The 27,500-nt window shown below is 35.2% G+C and overlaps 3 protein-coding genes across 3 annotated transcripts in view; 2 read left to right on the forward strand and 1 right to left on the reverse strand.

Annotated features, from left to right (window-relative positions):
• Window positions 1-9,467, forward strand: part of LOC106870230 (beta-1,3-galactosyltransferase 1) — an 18,834-nt gene extending 9,367 nt beyond the window's left edge. Inside the window, exon 2 of the mRNA XM_052966832.2 lies at window positions 6,924-9,467. Coding sequence (XP_052822792.1) covers window positions 6,924-7,852 — 929 coding nt within the window. The 3' untranslated portion in view covers window positions 7,853-9,467. The remainder of the gene's footprint in view (window positions 1-6,923) is intronic.
• Window positions 9,468-15,159: 5,692 nt separating this feature from the next.
• LOC106870231 (transport and Golgi organization protein 6 homolog) lies at window positions 15,160-19,949 on the reverse strand. The gene has a single exon (XM_014916246.3). The coding sequence runs from the start codon at window positions 19,763-19,765 to the stop codon at window positions 16,160-16,162; it is 3,606 nt and encodes a 1,201-aa protein (XP_014771732.1). The 5' UTR covers window positions 19,766-19,949; the 3' UTR covers window positions 15,160-16,159.
• Window positions 19,950-20,099: 150 nt separating this feature from the next.
• LOC106870232 (splicing factor Cactin) overlaps window positions 20,100-27,500 on the forward strand; it is a 43,482-nt gene continuing 36,081 nt past the window's right edge. The window contains exons 1-3 of the mRNA XM_014916247.3: window positions 20,100-20,291; window positions 24,247-24,450; window positions 25,501-25,570. Coding sequence (XP_014771733.1) covers window positions 20,203-20,291; window positions 24,247-24,450; window positions 25,501-25,570 — 363 coding nt within the window. The 5' untranslated portion in view covers window positions 20,100-20,202. The remainder of the gene's footprint in view (window positions 20,292-24,246; window positions 24,451-25,500; window positions 25,571-27,500) is intronic.

Consider the following 27,500-nt stretch of genomic DNA (forward strand, 5'->3'; position numbering starts at 1 on the left):
TTTTTTGATAATCATCCACATACCATTGCACATTATTGGAGCATCTAAATTCCTTAGCAGCATAATTGGTGTGCCAACTTTCAGATGCAGTTTGTGAGCTGGTAGTTCTGTGGGTCCCCCCTTTTGTCAGATTTGTCATGGGCTGGCCGGTCTATCTCAGATACATGGGAAGCTGGATTAAATTTTTCATGAACACAGGGGAGCCGAAATAAATTTTTTCAATATCCAAGGGAAGCCAAATCGCGAAAAAGGTTGAGAAATGCTGATCTATAACGATGGTTTTTATTTAGGCACATTGTAAAAGTAATTATAATGAATTACTTAATATAAAGAAAAGTATGTTTTTTCAAGCAAATACAGTTAGAAAAAATATTTACCATTTCAAGTCATCACTAAAAACAAAGCTCATCAATTTTTGAATGAAATAATAATTTTATTCTTTTATTCTAAGTTGTAAATTTTGCCCAAGAAATAAAGCAAATAATCACCAAATGCATTGTTAAAAATCTGCAACTCGATAACAAATATCTCCAAATTGATTAGAAATGCATAAATTTAATAATAACAATGTTTTTGAGATTCCGGTTCGAATGACATGAGTGTTTTTGTTTCACTTTTGACACGTAATACTTAAATAGTGGAGGAGATATGATGTTGCTCTGGGCTGGAAGTATGCAAGAAGTTAACATTTTTTTTTTACTAAAACACAACCGGGACCATAAGTAAGGCATGTGTAAAATTTGAATGAAATTGGTTGTGTAGTTCTGGAGTTTTAGGGATTCACACAGACACGCACACACATACATTCTCAATTTTATATATGTATAGATTACCAGTAGAGTATATAATATACTTCATTAATTATATCTTACTTTAGTTAATACTTATATTTATTAACTATGAAGGAACTACATGTGGAAGATTACAATATACATATACACAACTGTATACCCATATATATACATATATAAATACATATATGAAATCATCAGATTTACAATCATTGTAACACATCTTCAGGTTCTATTTCAAAATATTATATATCTAATTTTACATCCCTTTTAAAAATAAGCAATACAATTAAACATTAAAGATTAAAAATTAAGAATTAAAAATTAAGAATAAAAATTATACTTTGTAATATTAAGAATTAAAATTTATATATTATACATTATAAATATGAATTAGCATATATATCAATCATGTAAAATCAAGTATATGTCAAATACAGAATGCGAGATATAAGATTAAACATCAGAATTAAAATGTCTGTCTTTAAATGTGATATATAACAAGAAAAATTCAAATACATATCTTCCTTTTTTGCTGGTACTAAAATGATGATTTGAGGAAGAAGATAGCAGGGAACTATGGGTATTTATAAGTGATTAGTACCAAGGGGGGTAATTACACTATACATAGTTTTAATTTTAAATTATCCTCTATTATTATTTTCAAATTTACCTATATTGGGAAGTATGTATAATTTGTTATTATATAATTTGTTATTATATAATTTTAGTAATATTTAATTCATATATTTATTTAATTTAAATTATTGCATTATTTTTTATTTTTTATTTATTTAAAAAAAAAATTATTTATATAGTCTATTCAAGTGCTTTACAAATAAAATTGTGTGGTTATTTGATTCAGGAGTTAGGGATTCAATACTTCATTTTACTAAATGTAAAATTACTTCAGTGCCAGTCTTATGGTTTTATTGGAAACTATATTTGAATAACTATTGTCCTTTTTAAAAACCATTTTTACTATTTTAAGTGTCTCCTTAATAATATTAGTCATAACTTGATCCCAATACAGAATAATTAACCATATAATATCTTTTTTATTTTTCATATTTTTATATTATCACTAGCATTATAACCCGACCTTGTCCGGGTGTGACTTATTACGCCATCTACGATAAGTCTTGCTAGGTGAAAATCAACTAAAAAAGAAAGCCTTACAACGAAAAAACCCTTATGATGTAAATATGTTCATAATTCAAAAGATGATGAAATTAATAGGGAAAGTCTGAAGGCTGTTTTGCGTAAAATTATTAAGCGTATGTAAATTTCATCCGTCTAATTGGCTATAGAAATGCTTGTGAAAACAACTTTTTGCGCTACCCTGATTATACATTGCAGGGTAATCCCTTTTCGCAGGAGCTAGGACGGCAATTTCTGATGAAGCAATTGCTGGCGATCTATTGGTACACAGTTTTGCCAGAATTCTATCAGAGTGGGCAGATGTTGATGCACCATTTTGCATTATGTTCAAAGTAGCTTCTGGAATGTCATTTTAAACCGGTTGCTTCCTTTCCCCAGCAAGCTCTCTTCTTTGGAGGCATAATCTATGTATATATTAAACAGAACAACAAAAGTTATAATAGATGGCAGGGTTGGTGCTTTTCACATATCTGTAATTTTTCAGATTAACATGCGCACGATTACTCAACCCTAATCCTAAACCTAATCCTAAACCTAATCCCTAACACTAACCCTAACATTAATCCTAAACCCTAACCCTGACCCTAAAACCGTAACACTAATCCTAACCCTAACCGTAACCCTAAACCCTAACCCTGACCCTAAAGCCCTAACCCTAACACCCTAGTGAAAATCGTGGTATATTTACAAAATGGGACAACCTGTTGAAAGCCACCGACCAGATTTGTGGGTGGTGTAAGGTCCCCTCCCAACCCAGAGTAACGTGGTGGTGGAACAAGGAGGTAGACAGGGCTATTAGACAAAAGAAACAAGCTTGGAAGGACTGGAAGAACGGTGGTAGCAGGGAATTGTACCAATGTGCCAGAAGGGAGGCTAGGCGACAGGTTTATTTAGCCAGAGGGGAAGCAGATAAGGAAAGATTTGCCAATGTTCTGCGCCGTGAGGACCAAAGACTCGAGGTATTTCGGGTTGCAAGACAGTGTAGGAGAGAGAATAGTGATGTTGTAGGAGAGAAATGTGTTCGCATGGATGATGGTACGCTTGCATTAAATGAGGATGCAAAGAAAGAGGTCTGGAGATGCCACTACGATAGATTGCTTAATAAAGAGAATGAATGGGAGAAAGAGAGCCTGCCTTATGTCGACCCAATAGAGGGACCAGCTATCCGAGTTGATAGTACCAGGGTAGATAAAGCAATTAAGAGTATGAAGACCGGGAAAGCCCCCGGCCCATCAGGAATCACTGCAGAGATGCTCAAAATATCTGGCAGTGTTGGCTATAGCCTAGTCACCCGTATTACGAACCAGGTGATACACGAAGGAGTCATACCCTATGACTGGTGTAGCAGCATCATAGTCAACTGCTACAAAGGTAAAGGGGACGCTTTAGATACAAATAATTACAGAGGCATCAAGCTGTTAGATCAGGTTATGAAAGTTACAGAGAGGGTCATAGCCCAACTAATTAGGGAGCGAATCAATTTAGATGAGATGCAGTTTGGGTTCGTGCCAGGTAAAAGCACTACTGATGCCTTATTTCTAGTGAGACAGTTGCAAGAGAAATACCTAGCCAAGGATAAACCTCTGTACCTGGCTTTCGTTGACATGGAGAAAGCCTTTGACAGGGTCCCCCGATCCCTTATCTGGTGGTCAATGAGGAAACTTGGGATAGAAGAATGGCTAGTGAGAGCTGTGCGAGCCATGTACAGAGATGCGGCCAGTAAGGTGAGGGTTGGAAATGAGTACAGCAATGAATTCCGGGTAGAGGTAGGGGTCCACCAAGGTTCCGTCCTCAGCCCCCTATTATTTACCATAGTCCTCCAGGCAATCACAGAGGAGTTCAAGACAGGTTGCCCCTGGGAGCTCCTCTATGCTGATGACCTTGCCCTAATTGCGGAGTCACTATCAGAACTAGAGGAGAAGTTTCAGGTGTGGAAGCAAGGTCTAGAATTGAAGGGCCTTAGAGTCAACCTAGCTAAAACCAAAATCCTAATAAGTAGGAAGGTAGATAAAACACAAACCCCTTCAGGTAGATGGCCCTGCTCAGTATGTAGAAAAGGAGTAGGTAGTAACTCTATAAGATGTACCCGGTGCAAGCTATGGACACATAAGAGGTGCAGCAACATCAAAGGCAGGTTAACTAGCAAGTTAGTTTTTGTTTGTGGCAGATGTTCAGGTGCAATAAAGACTGCAAACAAACAGGAAACAACTTCTATCTCATTCCAGGGTGAAAAACTAGAGGTAGTCGATAGCTTCCGCTATCTGGGCGACCAAGTTAGTAGTGGGGGTGGGTGCGCTGAAAGTGTAGCTGCTAGAATAAGAATAGCCTGGGCAAAGTTTAGAGAGCTCTTACCCCTGCTGGCGACAAAGGGACTCTCACTCAGAGTAAAAGGCAGACTGTATGACGCATGCGTACGAACAACCATGCTACATGGCAGTGAAACATGGGCTGTAACTGCTGAGGACATACGTAAGCTCGCAAGGAATGAAGCCAGTATGCTCCGTTGGATGTGTAATGTCAATGTGAATACCCGTCAGAGTGTAAGTATCTTGAGAGAAAAGCTGAACATTAGAAGCATCAGTTGTGGCGTGCAAGAGAGACGATTGCGCTGGTATGGACATGTGGTGAGAATGGAGGAGGATAGCTGCGTGAAAAAGTGCCACACCCTAACAGTTGAGGGAACCCGTGGAAGAGGTAGGCCCAGGAAGACCTGGGCTGAGGTGGTGAGGCAAGACCTTCGTACATTGGGCCTCACCGAGGCGATGACTACGGACCGAGACCTTTGGAAATGGGCTGTGCGTGAGAAGACCCGGCAAGCCAAGTAAGATCGTTGCCAGTGCCCCTGGACTGGTTCTTGTGCGGGTGGCACATGAGATGCACCATTTTGAGCGTGGCCGTTGCCAGTACCGCCTGACTGGCTCCTGTAGGATTTTCGAGCGAGATCGTTGCCAGTGCCCCTGGACTGGCTTGTGCGGGTGGCACATAAAAGACACCATTTCGAGCGTGGCCGTTTTCGTGCGGGTGACACGTAAAAGCACCCACTACACTCTCTGAGTGGTTGGCGTTAGGAAGGGCATCCAGCTGTAGAAACTCTGCCAAATCAGACTGGAGCCTGGTGTTGCCATCCGGTTTCACCAGTCCTCAGTCAAATCGTCCAATCCATGCTAGCATGGAAAGCGGACGTTAAACGATGATGATGATGATGATGATGAGTTATATTTTACTGAATGATTGTGTACTTGCATGTGTATGCGTTTGAGAGAGCAAGAGGTAGGGAGAGGGGGAGAAAGGGCTTGACGAATGTGAATGATTGTGTTTACTTGCACGTGTATACGTTTGCGAGAGCGAGAGAGGAAGAGGGGGAGATAGAGAACGGGAGCAATGTGTATGTTGTTGTCACAGATTACGTATGTGTGGTCGTGTGTGTTTTTACGTATCAATGTTATGAAAAATAGGTAAAGAATACTGAGAAGAAAGTTTAATCTATGACGTTGTATGTATCACTTTCTCTCTCTGTTGAGCGCGTGTGTAAGAACGCTGTCCCAGGTAGAAGGGAAGAAATATAAAAGTTGCTAGAAACAACAGCCAAATCTCCCTTAAATCACACAAAGTAAACGGGATTTTAAAAATCTAATTACTGCACTGGAAAGTTCAGATCGAGAGAATTCTATTGATGTAAAAATTTTAACGAAAAAGTGGAAAATGTGGATTTCTATAAACTTTTAAAAAGGCTTCACACAGACACACAACTTCAGCTTTATATATTAAGATAGATAGATAGATAGATAGATAGATAGATAGATAGATAGATAGATAGATAGATAGATAGATAGATAGAGAGAGAGAGAGAGAGAGAGTGAGAGGGGGGAAAGTTATGTCTATAAAATAAGTATATGTATATATCAATGTATAATTTTATATATATATATATATATATATATATATATATATATATTATTTTGTTTAAAAGAGTTCCAACACTGTCTGTTTTTTATGTTTTATTTATATTCCTGCAGAACCAATGTGGAATATACAATATATAATATAATATACAATATATAATATAAAATAAAATTTAAAAAAAAAAAAAAATGGATGGCACCATGAAAGAAAGTATTGAATGTAGATGAAATATTGAGTGTTCAATATAAAGGATCAAATATATAAATATATAAATATAAATATATAAAGGCGACTCGAGTTTCAGGGCTATCTCCCTTCGTCATGGCCGGTATGACAGACTTTAACAGACAGTCTGTTAAAGTCTGTCATACCGGCCATGACGAAGGGAAATAGCCCTGAAACTCGAGTCGCCTTTATATATTTATATTTATATATTTATATATTTGATCCTTTATATTGAACACTCAATATTTCATCTACATTCAATACTTTCTTTCATGGTGCCATCCATTTTTTTTTTTTTTTTAAAATTTAATTTTATATTATATATTGTATATTATATTATATATTGTATATTCCATATTCTATACCCCACGTTGGTTCTGCAGGAATATAAATAAAACATAAAAAACAGACAGTGTTGGAACTCTTTTAAACAAAATAATATATTCCTCTATACACAATCATACAAAAAAACCACCTTTTTTGTATTTATTTTTACTCGCATATATATATATATATATATATATATACACATTGTGGTGGTGTATATATGTACATACGTATGTGTGTATGTATATATACACAAACATACATTACGTGAGTGAAGTTTTCAATCAAGATGTTGTATCTTATTCTTCAAATGCTTCACTTCTGTGTATGTAGATATATTTACTAGATTGCTGACAATTATTGATGGTTTTTCCCCATTGTGTTGATGTGCCATTTTCTGTTATTAATAAAACTCGGCATTTTTGCCAACACATGTATGTTAGTAATAGTAATAATGATAATGATTTTTAATAATACATATATATTAGTAAAATGTTTATTTCTTATCATTTCCAGGTAAAAAGAAAATTCTCATATGGATGACAATATTAATCATAGCCATTTTTGTGTACACTAGTCTCGTGCTACGAATCAATCAGGAAACCTTCATGGATATATTTTCAAGCAGATGGTTTACAGTCACATACCAACAGCCACATAATTTCTCATATATTCATTTGACAAATAATTGTTCTGACTCTGTTCAGATCCTTGTTGCTGTGTGTTCAGCCCCAATTAATTTACTGCATCGAAATACCATACGAGAGACTTGGGGCCAATATGCTAGGAACAATTCAAACTTTAAGATGGTTTTTTTTGAAGGTGTTAAACATAGTCCTAATGTTCAAGATGACATTAATGAAGAAAGTGTAAAATATGGTGATATTGTACAAGAGAACTATATTGATCATTATGAAAACTTGTCTTTAAAGTCAGTTGCTTATCTGCGTTGGGTGAGTTCTTCATGTAGAAAAGTAAAATTTGTGTTGAAAACAGATGATGATATGTATATAAATCTTCCACTGTTAGAGAAAACACTTATGAACATGAAACGTTCTCGGTTTATCATGGGTTTAGTTTTTAAACATGTTGCACCAATCAGAGATAGCTCATCAAAATGGTACACACCCAAATCAAAATATCCAAAGAATGAGTTTCCTGAGTATGTCTCCGGGACTGCTTATCTAATTTCAGGTGACATAGTACCAGAATTGTATGCAGAATCATTTAATGAAAAGCTTTTCTGGCTTGAAGATGTTTATATAACAGGAATGCTTGCGAACCGAGTGAATGCAACAAGAATAAACAGTGGCAAATTTACAATTTATAACAAACAACACACTGGCTGTGCCTACAAAAACATGATAAGTGGACATCATGTGACACCGAGAAATATGAAAATTATTTATCAACAATTACAAAATGTAACTCTTGTTTGCCATTAATTTTCTCTTTTAAAAATAGCAGTTGAAGCCTGCAGAAATGAACTTAGTGCCCAGCTTTCTTGAATATCATTGCATTATATTCTGAGTTAACTTTATATTCTGGATGATTTCTTTCTTTCTTCTGAGCATATGGTTGATAAAATAAGTAACAGTAATATACTGAGGATCAATTTCCAGAAGTTTGCTTTGAAGCCACATTGTTTTGGATTTAATCTAACAGTGGAGTAATTTGGGCAACTATTTTCGCTCATTTTCTCTGAAATAAGCTGCATTCAAAATGCCACAGTCAAACACTTCTTACATGAGAAATCTCACTAAAAAGTGAGCTGGCAGGAAGCAGGACTGTTTCTCAGAAAATATAGAAAAAGATGGATAATATTTCAAAGGCTCAAATTAATTAATTTTCAAAATAATGTCCTTTGATTACTCACATTTCTTTCTCTTAATTTTAGAATAATTATAAAAAATACAGCTACATGCAATTTTTTGAAATGATTCAAATGTGAATCCTAAATAGCATGTAACAAAATTAATGATGCTGAAACTGGCAACTCACCTGGTGATTTTAGACTTTTCCACCGCTGCCACTGCCACTGCTGCCGCTGTCGCCAACGACAAAGAGCTGCTAGGCTCCATGTATGTTTTGGCATGGTTTCTACTGCTGGATGTCCTATGTCCAAAACATTTTGATACACTCACTTGCTTTTTAATTGACTATGTATTAATTGGAAAGAGTAATATCACTTTTTTTAACATTCTGTGAAGATGTTGAAAGGGTATAGCTTTGAATTTCAAAAACTTTTCATGGGCTACATAGAACCTACATTTCAAGCTGCATGCAGCCCATGGGTCATAGTTTAACCACTCTGGTATAGGAGTCTGTTTCTGGCTCTTAAGCAACTGAGTAGAGGCTCATTCAGGAACTAGTAGTACTTGATGGTTGTGATAACATTTAGATGCATTATATAGAATGTACAAAGAACAAAGTTGAAGCAGGGGGAATAAACAAATCATCCAAATAATTGACTAACCTTCACAACTTCTACCACATCTTCCTATCTCTGATACTGTTACTACAACCTTTACACACAACAACCATTGTCACTTCTGTCTATTCTATTCTGCTACAACCTACTCTCATTACAACACTACTGTTACTTCAACCCTCACACACTACAACTAACAATCTCTCAATTATTTTATACAAAATTATAGCAGATTTTCTTCATTTTATTTGTGCTTCTTTACAATAGTAATGACAAGTTAGTTCAACATTTCTGAACTGTATAATGAAGAATATCTTAAATTACTTTTCAAATTATCCTTTAAATGCGATATTGGCAACAGCCAAACTCAACCAACTCCAAAGAAAACATTGTTAAAAAATATGCATTGTTCAAAAAATCTGAATGAAGAGGTAAGGGAAATCTTATTGATAGCGATAACATCTGAAGTGAAACCACAGTTTCTATATGTTGTTTTGGAACTGACAGTAGGAGCCTTGCTTGTATTCCCATTCATGGCTGACAATCTTGAATGCAATATCCTGCACAAGAAGAAATCACACAATTATTACAATGTTCAAATAAACATTCTTTTTTTTTGTGTTTTATTATTTAGGGCTGTGAGAACAGAAACTAATTTATTGTTATTTTGGATAACACAACCTTATAGTTTAAATTTGTAGGAACAAGTATCTAAAATATATCAGATTAATTCCTTTCTTACTGTATTCATTAATAGCATATTAGTTGTCATGGAAAACACAGCCATAGCATAATAATCAAAGAAGCAGGAGGCAACACGAGCTTCAGAAAACCAGCTATCTAACTAGTCACTGACCACTTAGATAAGTCTAAAACTCTGGCCAATTTTGATTTGAGAGGGAGAGAATATTCCTGGCTGGAATGCAATCTCTATCAACAGATCATCAGAATTTAGTCCAAAAGAAAATGCAGCAGCTGCATCTGTAGTAAGTGGCCTTTATGGCTTGGATACCATCTTGTGGAGTAACAGCACTATCAATACATTTGTACCAACTGGCACTCTGTCAGTTACAATGATGAGGGTTCTAGTGATCAACAGAACAGCCTGCTTGTGAAATTAACGTGCAAGTGACTGAGTACTCCAAAAAACACATGTACCCTTAACATAGTTTTCAGGGAGAATCAGCATGACACAGAGTGTGATAAGGCTGGCCCTTTGAAATACAGGTACTACTCCTTTTTGCCAGCTGAGTGGACTGGAGCAGCATGAAATAAAGTGTCTTGTTCAAGGACACAACACATCGCCGGGGATTGAACTCACAACCATACAATCATGAGCTGAATACTCTAACCACTGAGTCACATGCCTTCACATTGTACAAACTAAACAGTTTATAATACAAGTATATGGAGAATGACAAAAGACAGAAAAACTGTATTGTTTCCATCACAAACACTTATTTGCAAAGAGTTACACTCTGTCTTCAGTATTCAGTGTCTTGGTGAATGTTTGAAAAGAACAGATCCTTGATCTTTTGGATGTCTTGTTGGTGTTTTTCCAGAATGGAATGTTGAGACCCTGCAAACATTGCCTCGATGGATTACTGCAAACATCATGTATCCTTCTTTCAGTGACAATGACCTTTCATAGATAAACGTTGTTTTACTTAAAAAAAAGTATAAATAGGAGCCCAACTTGTGAACATCTATATGCAACCAGCTACATCCTCTTCTCAGTATTTAACAAGCAGTCCTCTCAGAAGGAATTGCCATACAGTTGAAAGTGCAATTAACTTTATGAAGGAGGAGAAAATAGCTGAACTCTTAAGGGTAGTTGTTTAGATGTTGTAAGAATATAAGAAAATGGGATATACATTAATTACTAACATTGTTAGTATGTATAACACTAGCTAGGCTTAGTATTATCATCAATAACTGGTGTAACAATATCACTATTAACTGCTATGAAGGCAAAGATGATCTAGAAAGAGGTAGCTGTAGAGGCATCAAGGTGATGGAGCAAGTTATGTAAGAGTTATAGCACAATTGATGAGGAAACAAACTAGCTTAGATATGATGATATTTGTGTTTGTGCTGAAGACTGGCTATTCATGAGAAATACTGTGTATCATTGACCTAGTCCTTAAGCTGAATCTTTTGAAGTTTTAAAGAAATTTTAAACAAGGAAGCATAACCTTAAATCAAGAGATTGCAAAATAAACTTAGCAAAGACCATACTTAATGCCTATTGTAGGTGCACAGGATGTGTAGTGTGATCACGGGTAGGCTGAGAGATGTGCAGGAATAGTTAGTAGCTAGAGCACCTGTGAAATAATTTTTTTCAAATGCTTAGAAGATTCCCTAGAAGCGGTTGGTAGCTTCTGTTAAACGACCAAACTATTAGTGGAGATGGATGTTCGAAATATCCAGAGCAATAAGATAGTGGAAAAAGTGGAGGGTACTATTATCTCTGTTAGTAACAAAGAAATTCTTTCTGAGAGAATCACAGATTGTATAATACTTGTGTGCAAAGTGTGATGTTGCATGGTGGCAAAACATGGACACTAATGTGAAAACATGAAGTGGGTATGCTCCAGATGTGTAATGAACTAGGAAAATGGCTGACTGTAAGAAAAATCAGATGTAGAATGCATGACAGAAAACTATTGGGTTAAAAACTATTGGGTTAAAAAGGGCCAAGATGACAAACAAGAAAGTAACGTATGCATTGATGCATTACATAACTTGCACAATCTCTTCTCCCAATTTGCAATGAGGCCTTCTGATCCCTACCCACCTCTCCCTAACCAAATTAGCAAAAGTGATATTGTTGCCCTCTACAAAGCCTTTGATTAAATACATGGAAAGTTGACTCTTGAGAGATATGAACTCAGAATAGCGAGGAAAAAAACTAAGGTATCCAATTTAACAATATTGTTTCAGCCAGTTCCACTGTTCAATATTCTCATATGATACTACACCCTTACATTACTATAATTATATAGACCTTTGTAGGCACTGCCAAACTGGGGAGACAGATGCAGTTGATGTTCAGTTTGACCATTTCTAGGGAAAACATAGGTGATAGGGAAATGGAGAAATACTTAGGAATAATAGACAGTGTGTGTTGCCTTTTGAGAAGGTATGCAGCTTTTTATTACTGCAGTTTAGCTGGACAAGAGGTACCTGTCCTGGCATTGAGAAAGACACCTTCTAAATTAAATTGTTTTATATGTAATTATTCAATTTTACATAAATGATCTATTCCGTCCATGGTTGCATGGGTTCAACAGTTATCAAATGGTGAAAAAAACATTTAATTCATCTTTTTAAATTTTACAAACCGACCTTATACTCTTCAGGAAAAAATGTATATATGCATACACAATTATTACTAGCATGAAAATAGAAAAGTTTAGTCAAATGCCCCATACCTCAGATATGGTTTCACATTTTGGCACAAGGTAAGTAATTTCGGGGGAGGGGTAAGTTAATTACAATAGACCCAGTGCTTGACTGGTACTTATTTTATTGAATCCCAAAAGAATGAAAAGCAAAGTCAACTTTGGCAGAATTTGAACTCAGAACATAAAGATGGATAAAATGGTGCTAAGCATTTTGCTTGGCATGCTAACAGTTCTGCCAGCTGAACACCTTATAAGTCACAAATTATTTAAAAAAGTAAGTCTTCAATCAAATTTGTGGTAGAAATTTAAATTCTGTTTTTCTAAATACAGACGTCTGAGTAGTTGTTGTGTACTGAACAACTAGCCAAGAGGTTAGTGTTTATTTTTCACCACTTTCACTCCCTGTATCCATGGTCAAGATCAGTGGTTCTCCAAACTTTTTGGACTCCTTCCCCCATGGCTCCCAGTTCACATTCCTAGCACCCCTCCCCAATACAAACATATGCTTCTTTCTACTGCAAATTCAAAACATCTGTGTTCAACAAATAAAGCTTAATCTAGTAAACCAATTTACTTTGCTGATTTTACAATGTGAAAGAGTAAATTTACACACACACACACATATATATCTTTTTATCTTTTACTTGTTTCTGTCATTAGACTGCAGCCATGCTGGGGCTCTGACTTGGAGAATTTTTAGTCAACTGAATTGACCACAATACTTTTTTTCTTTTAAGGCTGGTACTTAATTTATCAGTCTCTTTGCCAAACCACTAAGTTACAGGGATGTGCACACACCAATTTCGTTGTGAAACACAGACACAAAAACATACATGTAGATATTTGCTTATTTACATTTCAGAGCCTATTATTATTGTTCATGTTGTTGTCATTATTATTATTGTGATTGTGGCTAATAAGTAGCTTATCATCATATTACATTTAAATATTTATTTCTTAAAATTAACATTTAAATGAGGGTGAGTCAAAAAGTAATTCAATTTTTATCATAATTGGTGCATTTTTCAATGAAATTATTTGATATTTGGTATAGATGTAAAGGCACATATACTCTTGATCTTCAGTAGTTTAACTTTTTTTCCAGATTTATGAATGAGCTGATACCAAAATGCTTGAAGTACATCAGAAACAAAGAGCAATAATTGAGTTCCTTGTTACTGAAAGAGAAACTCCTGTGAACATTCACAAAAGACTGAAAAATGTTTACAAAAATAAAACTTTAACCCACAGCAACTTATGGGAAATAGGCTCATTGTCTCACTGAGAATTCAACAGACCAAAAGGTATTGGTAAATTCAAGCTTAGCAGACATGCCTTGTAGTGATTGCTCATCAATTTCTGTCAACCCTGCCAACAAGAAAAAAAACAGACCCTTTAGTTAGAGCTGATTGGTGGATAAACATTGATGAGCTGGCATCAGAGCTTTGAGTTAGCCATGGTAGTGCTCACATTATCAAAGCACTTGCACTTTTGGAAGTGTGTGCCTGTTGGGTAACAAAACAACTGACGGATGAGCACAGGACTGGAAAGGTTAACTGTTGTACTGAACTCCTTAAACTCAGCGAAAGAGACAAAACCTTTCTTCGAAGGCTCTCAACTGATCATGAAAATTGGATTCATCATTATGAAGCAGAATCAAAAAGACAATCAATGAAGTAGTGTCACCCAATGTATCCAAAGGCATGAAAAAGTCAGCTGTAAAAATCATGGTGACTATCTTTTAGGATGCTCAAAATGTTATTCTTGTTGATTTCTTGCAAAGAGAAGAAACAGTCAATTCTGAAACATACATTGTGACCCTTAAAAGACTGAGTAAGACCAAATTTGGAAATGAATGAAGTTCTTCAACAGAATGCCCGGCCTCACTCAAGCTTGAGAACAAGGGAGGCATTCACTTTTTTCAGGTGAACAACTCTATCCCATCTTTCTTTCTTACGTGACTTAGCACCCTCAGACTTTCATCTCTTTGGTCCAATGTAAAAGGAATGAGAAGCAAACATTATGGTGGTGATGAAGAATTGAAAACTACTACAAGGAATTGGCTACATCAGCAGACAGCAAAGTTTTACAAAGCTGGGATACACACCCCCATTTGTAGGTGGAACACTGCCATTGAAAGAGGTGGGTGGTGACTATGTTGAGAAATAGGGAAGTATATCTATATGTGACGTATATCTATATGTGATGTATATCTATATTTTGATGTACAATATGTTCAAATATTCTCCTTATGCATCTATGAGGGGGCACTGAAAAGTTCTTGGTTTTAAGGGTATCGCGAAAAGCCTGGTTGAAGGTCCAATCTTCTGAGTTATTTTACAGGGCCTAGAAAATCTGAAGGACAGGTGCAATAAGTGTGTGAATCTGAGTGGAATGAAACCATAATTAACTGATCCTCCACGCAAAGCCAGGAACTTTTCTACACCCCATCGTATTGTCCCCTTACTTACATAAAGACTGTAAAGTGCATCTACTGTCTCCAATATTCACATGAAATCTTCCACTACTCCCAGGGAGTAGTAGTGTTTATTTTGAATGCTGAGGTATTTGTTCTTGAAGACTGTGCACTACTCTTTGCTTTTGACTGGTAATTACATTTCTGGTTTTGCACTCCATTTGATAACATTTTTAACATAGTGGCTTGGTAAAAATGAATAATATTAGTAATGTGTTGAGAAGGCTTCCAGTGCATAACTTAGCTAGTGTATGTTCTGTAATAAACAGTCCTACCTTACAAGAGATAGAGTAACTAACCATGTGAGGTGCAGAGTGGAGAAATGGAAAGGTGTCAACAAAAACAAATATAATTTTAGACACATTTAAAATCAAAATTGATATTATTATGTGTAATTGGTGTGGGTTTAACATGAAAAATAAGTGATTGACCTTAAAGTAGAAAATTCATAATTTTATTATAAATATTCTTCAGAAAATACATTGCACATTTATAAAAACATATTTGTCAGATTTATCTGTTGATGTGGGAGTTTTTGTGAAGACTTGTGAAAAAACTCTCAGAATTCAAAATTTAAACTGGGACAACTGGAAAATGACACTTATGGTGAACCTTATTTTGGATAAGAGAATATTTTAGACAAAAACAAAAAAACCAAGAAAAGCATGAAATGACTGACAAAAACTGGACACTCAGAAAAATATTTGGGTAATATTGTCATTTCTAACATATTTATAATCTATGCTCTACTTTTTTTTACCTACAACTTTTCCAGTTTTCATAGATGAAAACTAAGGTATTGAACCTGTGATGAGTTCAAACCAGCTGCAAGTATTCCATTGTTTCTAGACAAGACACTCTTCATGTCATGTTTCATCTAGCAGTCTGGAGTTAGTACCAAAATATCTGGAAACATTCTTAGACTTCATTGTCAACTTGAAGAAGCTGATGGATTCCAGTATCTTTTTTCCCAGATATTCATGTTGATACTTCAATAGGATTTTATTTTTATCTCAATAATATATAATCTATTTCTTACCGAAGCACATCTTCATCTAAATTTACCAAACCTTACTTTGTCACCTAGCTTTTCTTCAATTTTCTTGTCCTACAATTTCATAGGGCTTAGCGTTTTTTTTATTTTTGCTAGAATAAAAACAATAAAGTACAAGAACAAATTTTCTACTTTGACACTGAATCTTAAAAATACAAAATATGTTTCACAACAAAATATTACTTTAGATTTAAAGACTCTGAAAACAAAAACAAAGATTTACTATGGGTCATCATCATCATCATCATCGTTTAACGTCCGCTTTCCATGCTAGCATGGGTTGGACGATTTGACTGAGGACTGGTGAAACCGGATGGCAACACCAAGCTCCAATCTAATTTGGCAGAGTTTCTACAGCTGGATGCCCTTCCTAACACCAACCACTCAGAGAGTGTAGTCCAATACACGAATTCTTTTGGTGAGAACTTGTTTTGGAAAAAGGGCATCTTTTACCAGATCATTGAGTTCATACAATGCCAAATTTGTTTGTAATTTAACAGCTTCATCTTGTTCTTTGGATTTAATAGATTTCAATAATTTATATAAATCCTTTAAAATGTCTTCTAGAAGAACGAAAGTATCTTTTCCAAGTCCTTGTAACAACTGTGTAATCAAAAGAACTGCAGCAGCTCGCACCTCAGCACTGCTGTCATGTTTTGCCAAGCTGCTACAGCAAGAGAATATCTCATAAATAACATTGCCTAATGAGAAGCGGAGAAGTTTACAAACCTCACCAAGATTAGATAGGCAGCTGGCACGCACCAAGAAATCACTGTCTTTTGTACCTTGTAAAAATGCATTGAGTAAAATGTTTTTAAATTTCACCACAGTTTCACCAAGTCCTTGTGTCACCTTTACAAGACATTCTCCAAGTTTGATTTTCAACTCAGATGAAACAGCTTCAACATTGTGGATTTCTGATTCAGGATCCTGGAATAATTTAATTATCCTTGGTACCACTTTATTAGGAAAATGATCAGCCATAACAGATAGGCCTTTCACAGCAGAAAGATAGATGTAGGAATCTGGGTGGATTAGCTTTTCTTCAAAGATATGTAAAATAAGATCTTGCTTTTTGAGAGTCTCTTCATCTTTGTTTTGAATTAGTTGTGTCAATGCAATTAGTCCATGACCCTGAACAGGCACTAATGAATCATACGCATCTTTTAATGCTGACTGTAACTCAGACAAACGAGAATCCTTCTCCTTGGGGAAATTGTACCTCATCTTGAAAGTGTTGGCTGTTGCAAATTTTGGTTGTAATGTATTGTTTTCAGGTGCACTATTTTTCAGGTTTGATCTGTTACTATCTTTGGTAGATATTTCATTAATGTTGGATACTATAGTATTGGAATCTGGCTGACACAAATGTTTCTCTTTATTTTCTCTCTCTAGACTCTGATCTACTGACTTGTCAGCGGATAACAAAGTAACTTTGTTCCCCAAAGCAGTTTTGTTCCCACATGGTTCCTGTGAAGAATTTTCAATAACCTCTATAAGTTTTTGATCTTTTTTAGAATCTGTAGTTTTTGTAGATTGTTCATTTTCTAATATAACAGCTGAGTCCATATCAGGCCAAACTGCTCCGTATGTGGCAACAGCAATACGCAAGCTAGATGCCATTGTTTTAATGCTATGGTTATCTGTACTCGTAATCACATTCTGAAGAAGGGGAATAAATGTTCTCATACTATTTTGTTCCTCATTAGACATTTCCATGGCACTTGCCACAATAGCTGTCAGCAGGCCTAGGGATATAGTTAAAATTTCATTTGTGAAAATGCTTTCAAAGTCAAACTCATTCTCATTAGCTTTACAGCAACATCTAGTTAGAGCAGCTTTGATGAATTCTAGTATATATTTAGTATTACTATTACTACTAAAGTTCTGTTTCTCATAAATTGCTGCTATGAAGGTGAGAATTTTCAATTGATAAAATATTTCATCAGAATTACATGAAAAGCTCCGAGGATTTATATCTAAACTATTTTTATCTAAATTCTCTGGAAATTTGCTACATGAACTCACTTTTGAAGTTAATGTTTGAGTAAGGCTCTGAAGCATGTCTACAAATAAATTTTCTGATAATTTATTGGGTTTTATTTTATCAAGCAAATCCATTAGGTTATCAATCATATCTGAATCTTCTGAAAAGAAATCATACTGTCCCTTTTTCTTATCATCAAAAACAACACTAACAGCACCATTACTCTCTACTATAAAATCTAAAGAAGCATGCATTAAAGGAATTTTGAATTGAGGGACTTTGTTTGTGGTGCTGAAAATAAAAGATTTCAAACACATAACTGCATTTTTCTCATCAAGAAATTTTAAATAAGTCAATAAAAGTTCTTCTGACAATTTTTTAACATTGATAGGTGCATCCTTCCAACAAAATAAACAAAAAATAACATGGATAAATTGTTTCAAATTGGTTAGCAAATAAGAGTGTGGTTCACAACCAAGAACAAAGATTTTGTGACAGTTTTGCAGACATTTGCTAAATTCACTTTCACTAATTAAAGATGCACCTTGTAAAGTTGTATCTTTATGTAAATACCCAGTGCAAGTATAAAAAGGACCAAAAATATACCGTAAACAGTATTCTTCAAAGATATCTGGCTGTTGCTTACAAACAATATTCATAGTACAACAAGCAATACGCAAGTATTGTTGTGACATCTCCATATCATTGCATTTAAGTAATGCATTTACTTGAGGCAGTATTAAATTATAATAATTATCAACTTTTTCATTCAAAGGAATGTTAGCAATCACTTTTGAAATACCATCACGTATTTTATTTTCATCAATTGGGTTTTTGGAATCTGAGATTGATGCATCAAGCATACCTTGAACAATATACAGCACTCCATTAGGTTTAAGAAGAATTTTTGTTAAATTCAAACTGCAAGCATTTTTTAGCCACTGAGGAGTCGGTGAAAAATTAGGAGGGGAAAATTTTATATCGGAATTTTCCTCATTCAGTTTTTTAAGAAGTTTTGGTGCTGGGACACCCTGCAAAAATACAAGTTCTCTTACCAAAGATGGTTGATAAGACCCATTGACCAGTTTTTCAAGAAACTTTTGACAAAATGTGATGTCTTCGACAGTAACATGAACATGGCTTGTAACATTTTCCCGATTCGTCTCCATTGGATTACATGATCTAGAAGAACTTGGGTTGTTTGTAATTTCGGCTGTCGTTTTCGAAGGAAAAACATCACAGCAATTTATATTTCCAGACATCAAACTTTCAATTAAATAGTTAGAAGATAATTTTCTCAAATCGATATTGTTTTCCGTTTCAGTCGGAGAGGGCTTTTGTGGAGGATATTTTTTAACTCCATAGCACAACTGGAATATCACAGCAAGACAATCTCCTAAATGACGTGACAAAAGTAGACTACCCAGCGACGTTCGGTTGAGACAAACTGAAAACAGGCGAGCAACTTGTAATAATCTAAACTGTCTTTCTAGTATTGATTTAGCCTCCGGCTTACAAGATAACAACAACGAACCATAATCGGATCTTTGCTGTAGCGGAATGCCAACACCTTTAGCAAAATAAGGATAAACTCCGAGATAAATGATGAACTGCATAGTACTGCTGAACACTTTCTGTTGCATGATGCTCAGTATATCAGAAGGAGCAGCATCTTTGCTATTTAACTTTTCTACTCTATCATTTCGAGAGAGATCCTGAAGAATTATTAATAAAGCTTCGTTGAGAATAAGGCAGGTAGATGCAAATTTCCATTTTAGACTAGATTCAGAAGAGAAATAATGCGCTTGTCTCCTGGTATAGAATGAATTCAAACTTTGGAATTTGCCATCTTTACAGAGTTTGTCGCAAAAATCTTCAAAACTATTTTGAAGTAGGAAATCCAGCTCATCAAAATTTGATGACTCTTTATTCAAGCTCTCCCACTTGCCAGGAGAAACCAAAATTTCCATTGCTTCTATAGTTATCGTCAGTTGAGATTCCATGATGTAAATGAATTAATGAGAATACAATGGCAAAAACGTTTCGGTGAATTAGCAGACACAAAACAAATAACAATCAACCGCCATGCTAACTAAATATGCAGCATTTTGGTTTCCTTTCATTGAAGAGTGTAAAGAGAGAGAGAGGGAGAGGAGAAAAGTATGGCGAAATAAAAGAGAGATGGAAAGAAAATAGACTAAAAGAAGAACGATTAAAATAGAGAGATTAAGAGTTATGCAGTGCGTTTAGCAGAAATTACAAGGTTGAAAGCGAAAATGACAGCCACTGATGTCTCAAATGATTATTTTAATGAAGTGAGGTGCAAGATATCAGAGTGACTTCCCTTGAGTATGAATCTTTCTAACGGATGTATATTGCTCACTTCTCGTCTAAATCCCTGAATTAAATTGCGATTCAAAACTTCACCTTAATTGTGGAAATGGATGAGACATTACAAGTCAAGAAACATCATCACAAAAGCACTTCCAAGAGTAGTCATCGGCATAAAAGTAAAGAGAAACACAAATCGTAAGAAAATCTTTTCTATTTTTCGTTTGTTTTTTCAGAGTAAATGTAACCAAAGGGGGAGCTTACTGTATGACAAATGTTAGTTTCCCTTCCTTTTCTACTCTAGACACAAGGTTGGGGAGAGGGGGCTAGTCGATTAGATTGACCTCAGTACGCAACTGGTACTTAATTTAACAACCGCGAAAGAATGAAAGGCAAAGTCGACCTCGGCGGAATTTGAACACAGAACGTGAAGACGGACGAAACGGCGCTAAGCATTTCGCCCGGTGTGCTAACGTTTCTACCAGTTAGTCTCCCTTTCCATGTATACATTCATGTTGAAGTAAACCCCTGGGAAAATTTCTCTAGTCAACAAATCTTGTTATATTTAAACTAATGTCTTTTGAACATGTGTTTTACATTCATCAACTCTTACAGTGTTACATGTTTGATCCTTAGAACATCAGCTAACTCTTAAATACAGCTGCGTTTAATTTTTACTCACAAAATAACTAATCTAATTATGACATGCCCAGTACATTATTTTAGCCTTATATTCGAATGTTTTGTAAGGTACGTATAACATGAGAGACTTGAATGCGCTGGCTAATGGTTCTTAATCACATGTATTGAACTGTTTACTTGGTTTACACACACACTGACTTTATCGAACGAATTATGGAGCCTCTGCGTGGTCTCTCGGCCTGTTAGAAATAGTAGCCAGAGCTTCAAATCGCACCCTACTGCCTTAAAAAGATAAAAAGTGGGTAACGTGGTCACAAATATATAAAAAGATAGGATGGTCAAAACTGGAATGTTCGGCCGGTGTTAACTAGTGGCTAAACGACAAAAATAACATTTGTCTTCGTAGGAATAAAACATTGTTTCGATGAATTATCTTTAACTTCCGGAAAGCTATCCACAATGCTATTGGGAAAAGATAACAAAGTTCATGTTTATGCATTCCAACCTTCATTGCCTTTCATTTTCAAGCCCGCATTTGCACATCCTTAAAGATTTTGATGAATCAAAACAGCTCTTTCAGACTGGTGAAATTGCTGTGATTGCGCTATCTTTCGCTTTGATTCAAATTTTGTCAACAAATTAGTCGGTAATTTCCGTGAGCACGTGTTGTCTCGTTAACTTTCAGTTGACATATCGAAGTGGAAAGAGAAAGCTAATGATACAACAGAAATAATGCTTTTATGAATTTCATAAAATGCATTAAACAGTATTATACTGTTTAATTTACAACTTCAAAAATGTTTTTTATGAATTTCATAAAATGTGTTGTATAGTCCCATAGATCTTTAATTTAGCTTTAGAATTAATAAAAAATCAATGTCATTTATTTTTCTTTCTTCCGCATTTCCTTTCATCAATAGTAAGTGTTAATTTACATTTCTTCCTTTTCTCCATGCATGTTACAATATTAATGCTCTTTGATTGCGGTCCTTTGATGCATGTTACAATATTTCGGCTCTTTAGTGGTTAAAAAAAAAACAACAAAAAAACATGGACTACTATAATTGATATGGCATTTTCGGTGTTCTTGTTTTCTGCTTGGAAATTTACGGATTTTATATACTCACATGAAGCAGGTAAGAACAAATATGCAAGGCTTTTATATTTTATAAACACCAAAAGGATGAAAGGCAAAGTCGACCTTGGCTATCTGAAGAATATTGATAAGGAAAAGTACTTAGTTGAAATGCTAGGGGATAACAAGAGAAAGACAGGTGTGACAATTGAGTTTGAATGAAGGGAACATGCAAGTAGCTAGAGAAGCAGAGACTATTTTAGTAGCTGTAGAGGAAACAAATGAAAGAAACAATGCATCCGTAAGCAAATGATCGTAATTGTTGAGGGAATGTTTACCAATTAGTAGAATGAGTTTTTAGATGGAGTTTGTATGTGTAGCAGCAGCACCATCTCAGAATACAGAGGTGTGAGTCGCACTTGAACTTTGTTGAGTATTAGTAACTCATTAAGGATGAAGAATTTTCAGGTTCAGAAGAGGATTCCTAGTCTTTGGGATGTTGCAGGTTTGGTAGTTGTATGTATGTGGGGGTTACGTTAAGAAATCACCAGAAATTGTGAGGCCAAGCATTTATAGTAAAAAAATTGAGAATCTTAATTGTTTGTTGTTCATGTGTTGGGAGTGAGGTTACAATGTGATATTGTTTTGTTAATATTTATAGTGACTATGTACTGATACTAAAAACTAAGTCAGTATGTGCCCATTGGAAGAGCGACAGCTGTAGAAACCAGGTAGGGTTGAAGAATGTATGTAATGTTGAAAAAGGGAGATAACCAATGAGATATACGAGTTGAGATGACTGATAGTGTAGAAAAGGTGAATGGTAAAGAACAGCTGAATTGTCATAAAGGTACAGAAGGATGAGATTGGGTGAGAGAGAGAGAGATGACATGTAGTTGGATAGGTTGTAAGAGTGTAGGGGGAAAGGTAAGCATCATGAATGAGGAAAGGGAAAAATAATTTGATGGCTCAGCCAGGTGTAAAATGTAGGTGGAGGTGACATTGTTAAGAAAAATGGATGGATATCAAGTGGAATGGTTCCAAGTATTGAGAAAAGATAATTGATATCAAGAAAAAGTTGGTGGAGCTTACAATTTTGCTCACATTTAATTACAGTAGCAGAATACTGAAGTTAGAGGAAGAAACTGGGTGAAGGGTTCCAATGGTACATACCTTTACACACATTATATTATTGGAATCTCTGTTTTCTTGAGATGGGCAAGTCTTCTTTAGAACTTCTTTGCCAGTCATTCTGGTCCTTTGTCATCTCCTCTGTGAAGGTCAAGGTTCTGAGATATGCTGTCACCACTTCACCCCATGTCTTCCTAGGTCTGCCTCTTCTGTGAGCTCCATCTACATTAAGTGATTAGAAGTTCTTTATACAGCTGTCTTCATCCACATAAATCATATGTCCATATTAGTACATTTTGTTTCTTGCACATTACATCTAATTCCTTTTATGTCCAATTTTTCTCTCAACACATTTGTTCTTTATCACTCATGCACACTTACATTGCACATCCAATGAAAAGTGCTAGGTTCATTTCTTTCTAGTTTTCTCAAGTTTTCTGGATTCAGAGCCTATGTCACACTACCATGCAGCATTACAGTTCTAGCATAAGCATCATACAACCTGTCCTTCACTCTGAGGGAAAGATCTTTGTTGCTCGCAATGGTAATAGCTACCTAAAATTTTCCAGCCTTTTCTTACTCTGGCTACAATACCTTTAGAGGATCCACCTCCCTTACTAATTAAATCTCCCAGACCTCCATTACATCTGTCACATATAAAGCTTATTTCCTCTGTTAGTCTACTTGTGATTCAACTATATCTCTTGTGTATCCATAGCTTACAAGGGATACAGCATATGAAATTTATACCTACTCCTTTTCTGCATATGGAGCAAGGCCATTCTGTTGATGATACCAGGGTCCTGTCTTCTTTCCTACTAAGTAAAATCTTAGTCTTTGTGAAGTTTACCTCAAGTCCTCTCAGTTATAGGTTTAGCTTCTATGCCTTGGATTTCGTCTGTAATTCCCCTATAGATTCAGCTATGAGAACTAGGTTATCAGTATATAGGAGTCTCAAACACCCCTGTAGTTGTTTAGGACTATGAAGAATAAGAGAGAACCGAGGTCTGAACCTTGATGAACTTCTACGTTCACACTAAATTCATCACTGAAATTGTTATTGACTCTCATTTTGCTTCTGTATTTTTGTGCATGGCTTGTACGGCCCTCACAAGCCATTCAGAGTTTTCTCTGTATCAGTTTTTATTCAGATTGTTGCTCTCCTAGATAGATTGCTGTGCTGTGGCTATCAAGAATCCACATCTCTTGTATGTTTTGAAAAAGAATCCATATCTCTTGTATGTTTTTGAAAAAAAAAAAAAGAGGCCCTTTCTGTATATAATATATTTCATTTCTTGTTTGCAGTCAGACTTCATCTGATATGTCAGATAGTTCAGAATCCCAACATCGACATAAAAAAAGGAAGAAATCCAAGCATAAAAAGAAAAGAACACATTCTTCCTCTGAAAGCTCTTCTGATTCTAATGCTGAACCAACTCTTGAACAACGTTTGAATGACTTTGATGCCAGGAAAATAGCTAGCATTGAAGAACATCAAGCTGAAAAGAGGTAGGTCATTTAATGGACTTGTTTGCGCAAACTTTTTATTTATCTCAGTGCTATATTGGGGCTGTTTTGTGTCTTATAAATATCTTCCAAACATCTACTGGATTGGCTGAAGCGGGAGGCTCATAAGTTTTATTTTCATCATATGAAATAGATGAGATTACTCTTTCTTAGTACAGGATGCTAGTTTTCTAGGTTAGTATGCTAGTAACTTTTAGCTTTTTGAATTAAATATCCTCTGCAGAGAAAAAGACAGCAACAATGAAAAACAAGTGCTTGTTGTAGATTTGGAACCATAGAGTATGAGCTATTAGTTGGACCAGTTGCTGATCTATTCTGAAAAGGTCTTGTAAAATTTAATCAATTTGTCCCATCTTCACCAAATATTTCATCGAAATGCAGTTGGTGTTATGAAACCTATTATTCATTGCAGTGTTTTTCATGGAAATCTTGCTGTTCACCACTGTTCAGAAATTAGTTACATAGGGTTACAAGTATAGTGAACTAGTTCATCAAACAATCAGATTTGACTTGTTATAAGCTCACATATTTCTTCTTTGCTTATGCTGTGTAGCACTTCAGTACTCCCCCCCACTCCAGTCCATTGAATTCTTGTCATTTTGTCATACCTTCCACTATACCCCTCTATATAACATTGTAAAAAATCAAGTTGATGAAGGATCTTCAATGTGGTCACTAAACATGCTTGAAATAGCATCAAATCTCCCTCAAACCACACCGTTTTATCATTACACAAAAAAGAAACATTAGATAATTTAGTTCTAGAATACTATGTTTGAATAAAAGACAAACTGGTCACAGCTAGAACATCTTTGTTCTAGCTGTAGTTTTGAAATCATTACTCATGATCAGCTACCTGCTTCTTCACCAAGTTGTCCCTTTTTATTTCTCATTTTATTTATATAATTTGGAATATCAACATTTTTTTACCCTAAAGTGCAAATTTATTTGTATTTTTCTCATGCCAGTCATTATGTCTTATATGCCTCGATTTCTAATAGTTGAAAAAACTAATGAGATATGATTTTTCAGAAAGCTGAAGGAACTTCAAAAGGCTACTGAGACTCCTGAAGAAAAGCGAGCAAGAAGACTTAGTAAGAAGGTAATAACGATTTCTAATTTAAAATATAAAGTTGCATCCTGCTGGAAATATCAGGATTCATCTCTTCTTATGGCATTCAAACTGGTTTTTTAAATTCTCATGGGATACACACACATGAACACGTCTATACAGGGTGTCCCCAAAAAGCACATTGAATGATTATAAAATCAGTCTGTATAGAAATACATTTCATTTTCAAAATTTAATAGAATCTACCGACAGAATTTAATTTTTTTATGATCATCTGTTTTCAAACTAATGTCCATTTGGATGACACTGATAACATGAAGCAATGGAATCACAGGCATCAAAAAACGTTTCATTTGGTATTTGTGTACATTCTCATTCAATGGCTGCGTTTAATTTGTTGACTGTTACTTCTTTTGTATCATAAACTTTATCTTTTACGTATCTCTATAAAAAAAATGTAGTGGTGTGACGTCTGGTGAAGGCAGATGATATTCTACTGAATCTCTTTGTCCAATTCACTTGTTTGGCAAAATCTCCTCAAGGTAGGCCCTTTCATTACTGTGGTAGTGTTGAGGTGCCCCATCTTGCTGGAAATAAAGCCTGCAACTTCAAAGTCCTCTTGAATACTTGACATGAAAAATTTCAAGTAAATGAAACCAGTTACTGTACCATAAAAAATGAATGGTTTAGTTAATCTTTTTGATGATAAGCTACACCATACTATAACTCCTGGTAAATAAACATGATGTTCCTCTGTAATATGTGGATTCTCAGATCCCCAGTAAGTGCAATTGTGGCAGTTAATTAAGCCACTTAGTTTAACTGTAGCTTCATTATTCCAAACAATCTTTGTTGGAAAGTGCCAAGTACTACTCAGAAAACTCTACTCTTCAGTTTGGTTCATATTCATTGTGAGCATTGCCTATTCTTGGAATTTAACTTTTATAATGAAAGCACTTTTAAGTGGGTACTTGATTTTGAAATTCCTATTTCACAACTCATCTGCCATGCAAATTTCATTGAACCCTGAAAATAAGTTTCTAATACACTATCATTGTGGGGCTTGTCAAATTCTGCAATCTTCTGCAATGTTTCTTGTGGACATTCTGAACAATTCCATCTGTTTCAAATTTATCTCTAATTTGAGTGATGGTAGGTCACATAGATGGATCTGTTTGAAATTCCTTCCTAAATTCTTTTGCACTTTGACTGTGTTTTCAAACTTCCAGTTGCACTTTTGGATAAATTTCCTTTGTTCAAATCTTAGTCTTGCTTCTTTCATTAATTCTAATGGGTTAAATCCAAGAAGAAATGAAATTGAAGTTAGTTATCAGCTGTTAAAGTTTATGTACAGTTTTGGGGACATTTTGCATATGCTTTTCTTTGAGTTTTAGTTAAGTTCTCCTTAAGAGAGTTCAAGCTGGTCTCTGGGGAATCTTTGGATTGTCTTACAAATCTTCAGTGTGCTACTAATAGAGTGGATTTCGAGAATTCAATTTTTGTGTAAATTTATTGGTACATAACCTAATGCATCTATAACAACTGGTGTGTATATATATATCTATATATATATAAAGTTTTGTGCTTTAATCCATTCCTACTACATTGTTATAGTTTCCTGAAGCTTGGATTACATAACAGTTGGAGTTATCACTTTGGTTGCTGTTATTAGATTTTCAACTTCCACACTCAAAAGGAGTTCTTGTCTTCATATTGCAAGGATAATCTCAGTTAATTGAAGTTCTTTAGGTTACTATATATAAATACAAACATATATTTAATTCACAATCGTTAGGCAAACAAAACATTTTGTTTTGCCTGTGGTTCAAATAAGTACCAGATTTAAAATAAGTATTGGGCTAAATGTGACTGACTAAACCCTTCATGGAAATGCTCCAGCTTGGCCACAGTCCAGTGACTAAAACAAGTAAAAGAGGAAGCATGTGTGTGTGTATTGTTA

This window comes from Octopus bimaculoides, chromosome 3 (genome assembly GCF_046866305.1).
Source record: "Octopus bimaculoides isolate indiv1 chromosome 3, ASM4686630v1, whole genome shotgun sequence".
Classification (NCBI taxonomy): Eukaryota; Metazoa; Mollusca; class Cephalopoda; order Octopoda; family Octopodidae; genus Octopus; species Octopus bimaculoides.

What these genes read in the sequence shown, in the direction of transcription:
- LOC106870231 (XM_014916246.3), bottom strand. Translation starts at nt 19,765, where the DNA reads ATGGAATCTCAACTGACGATAACTATAGAAGCAATGGAAATTTTGGTT.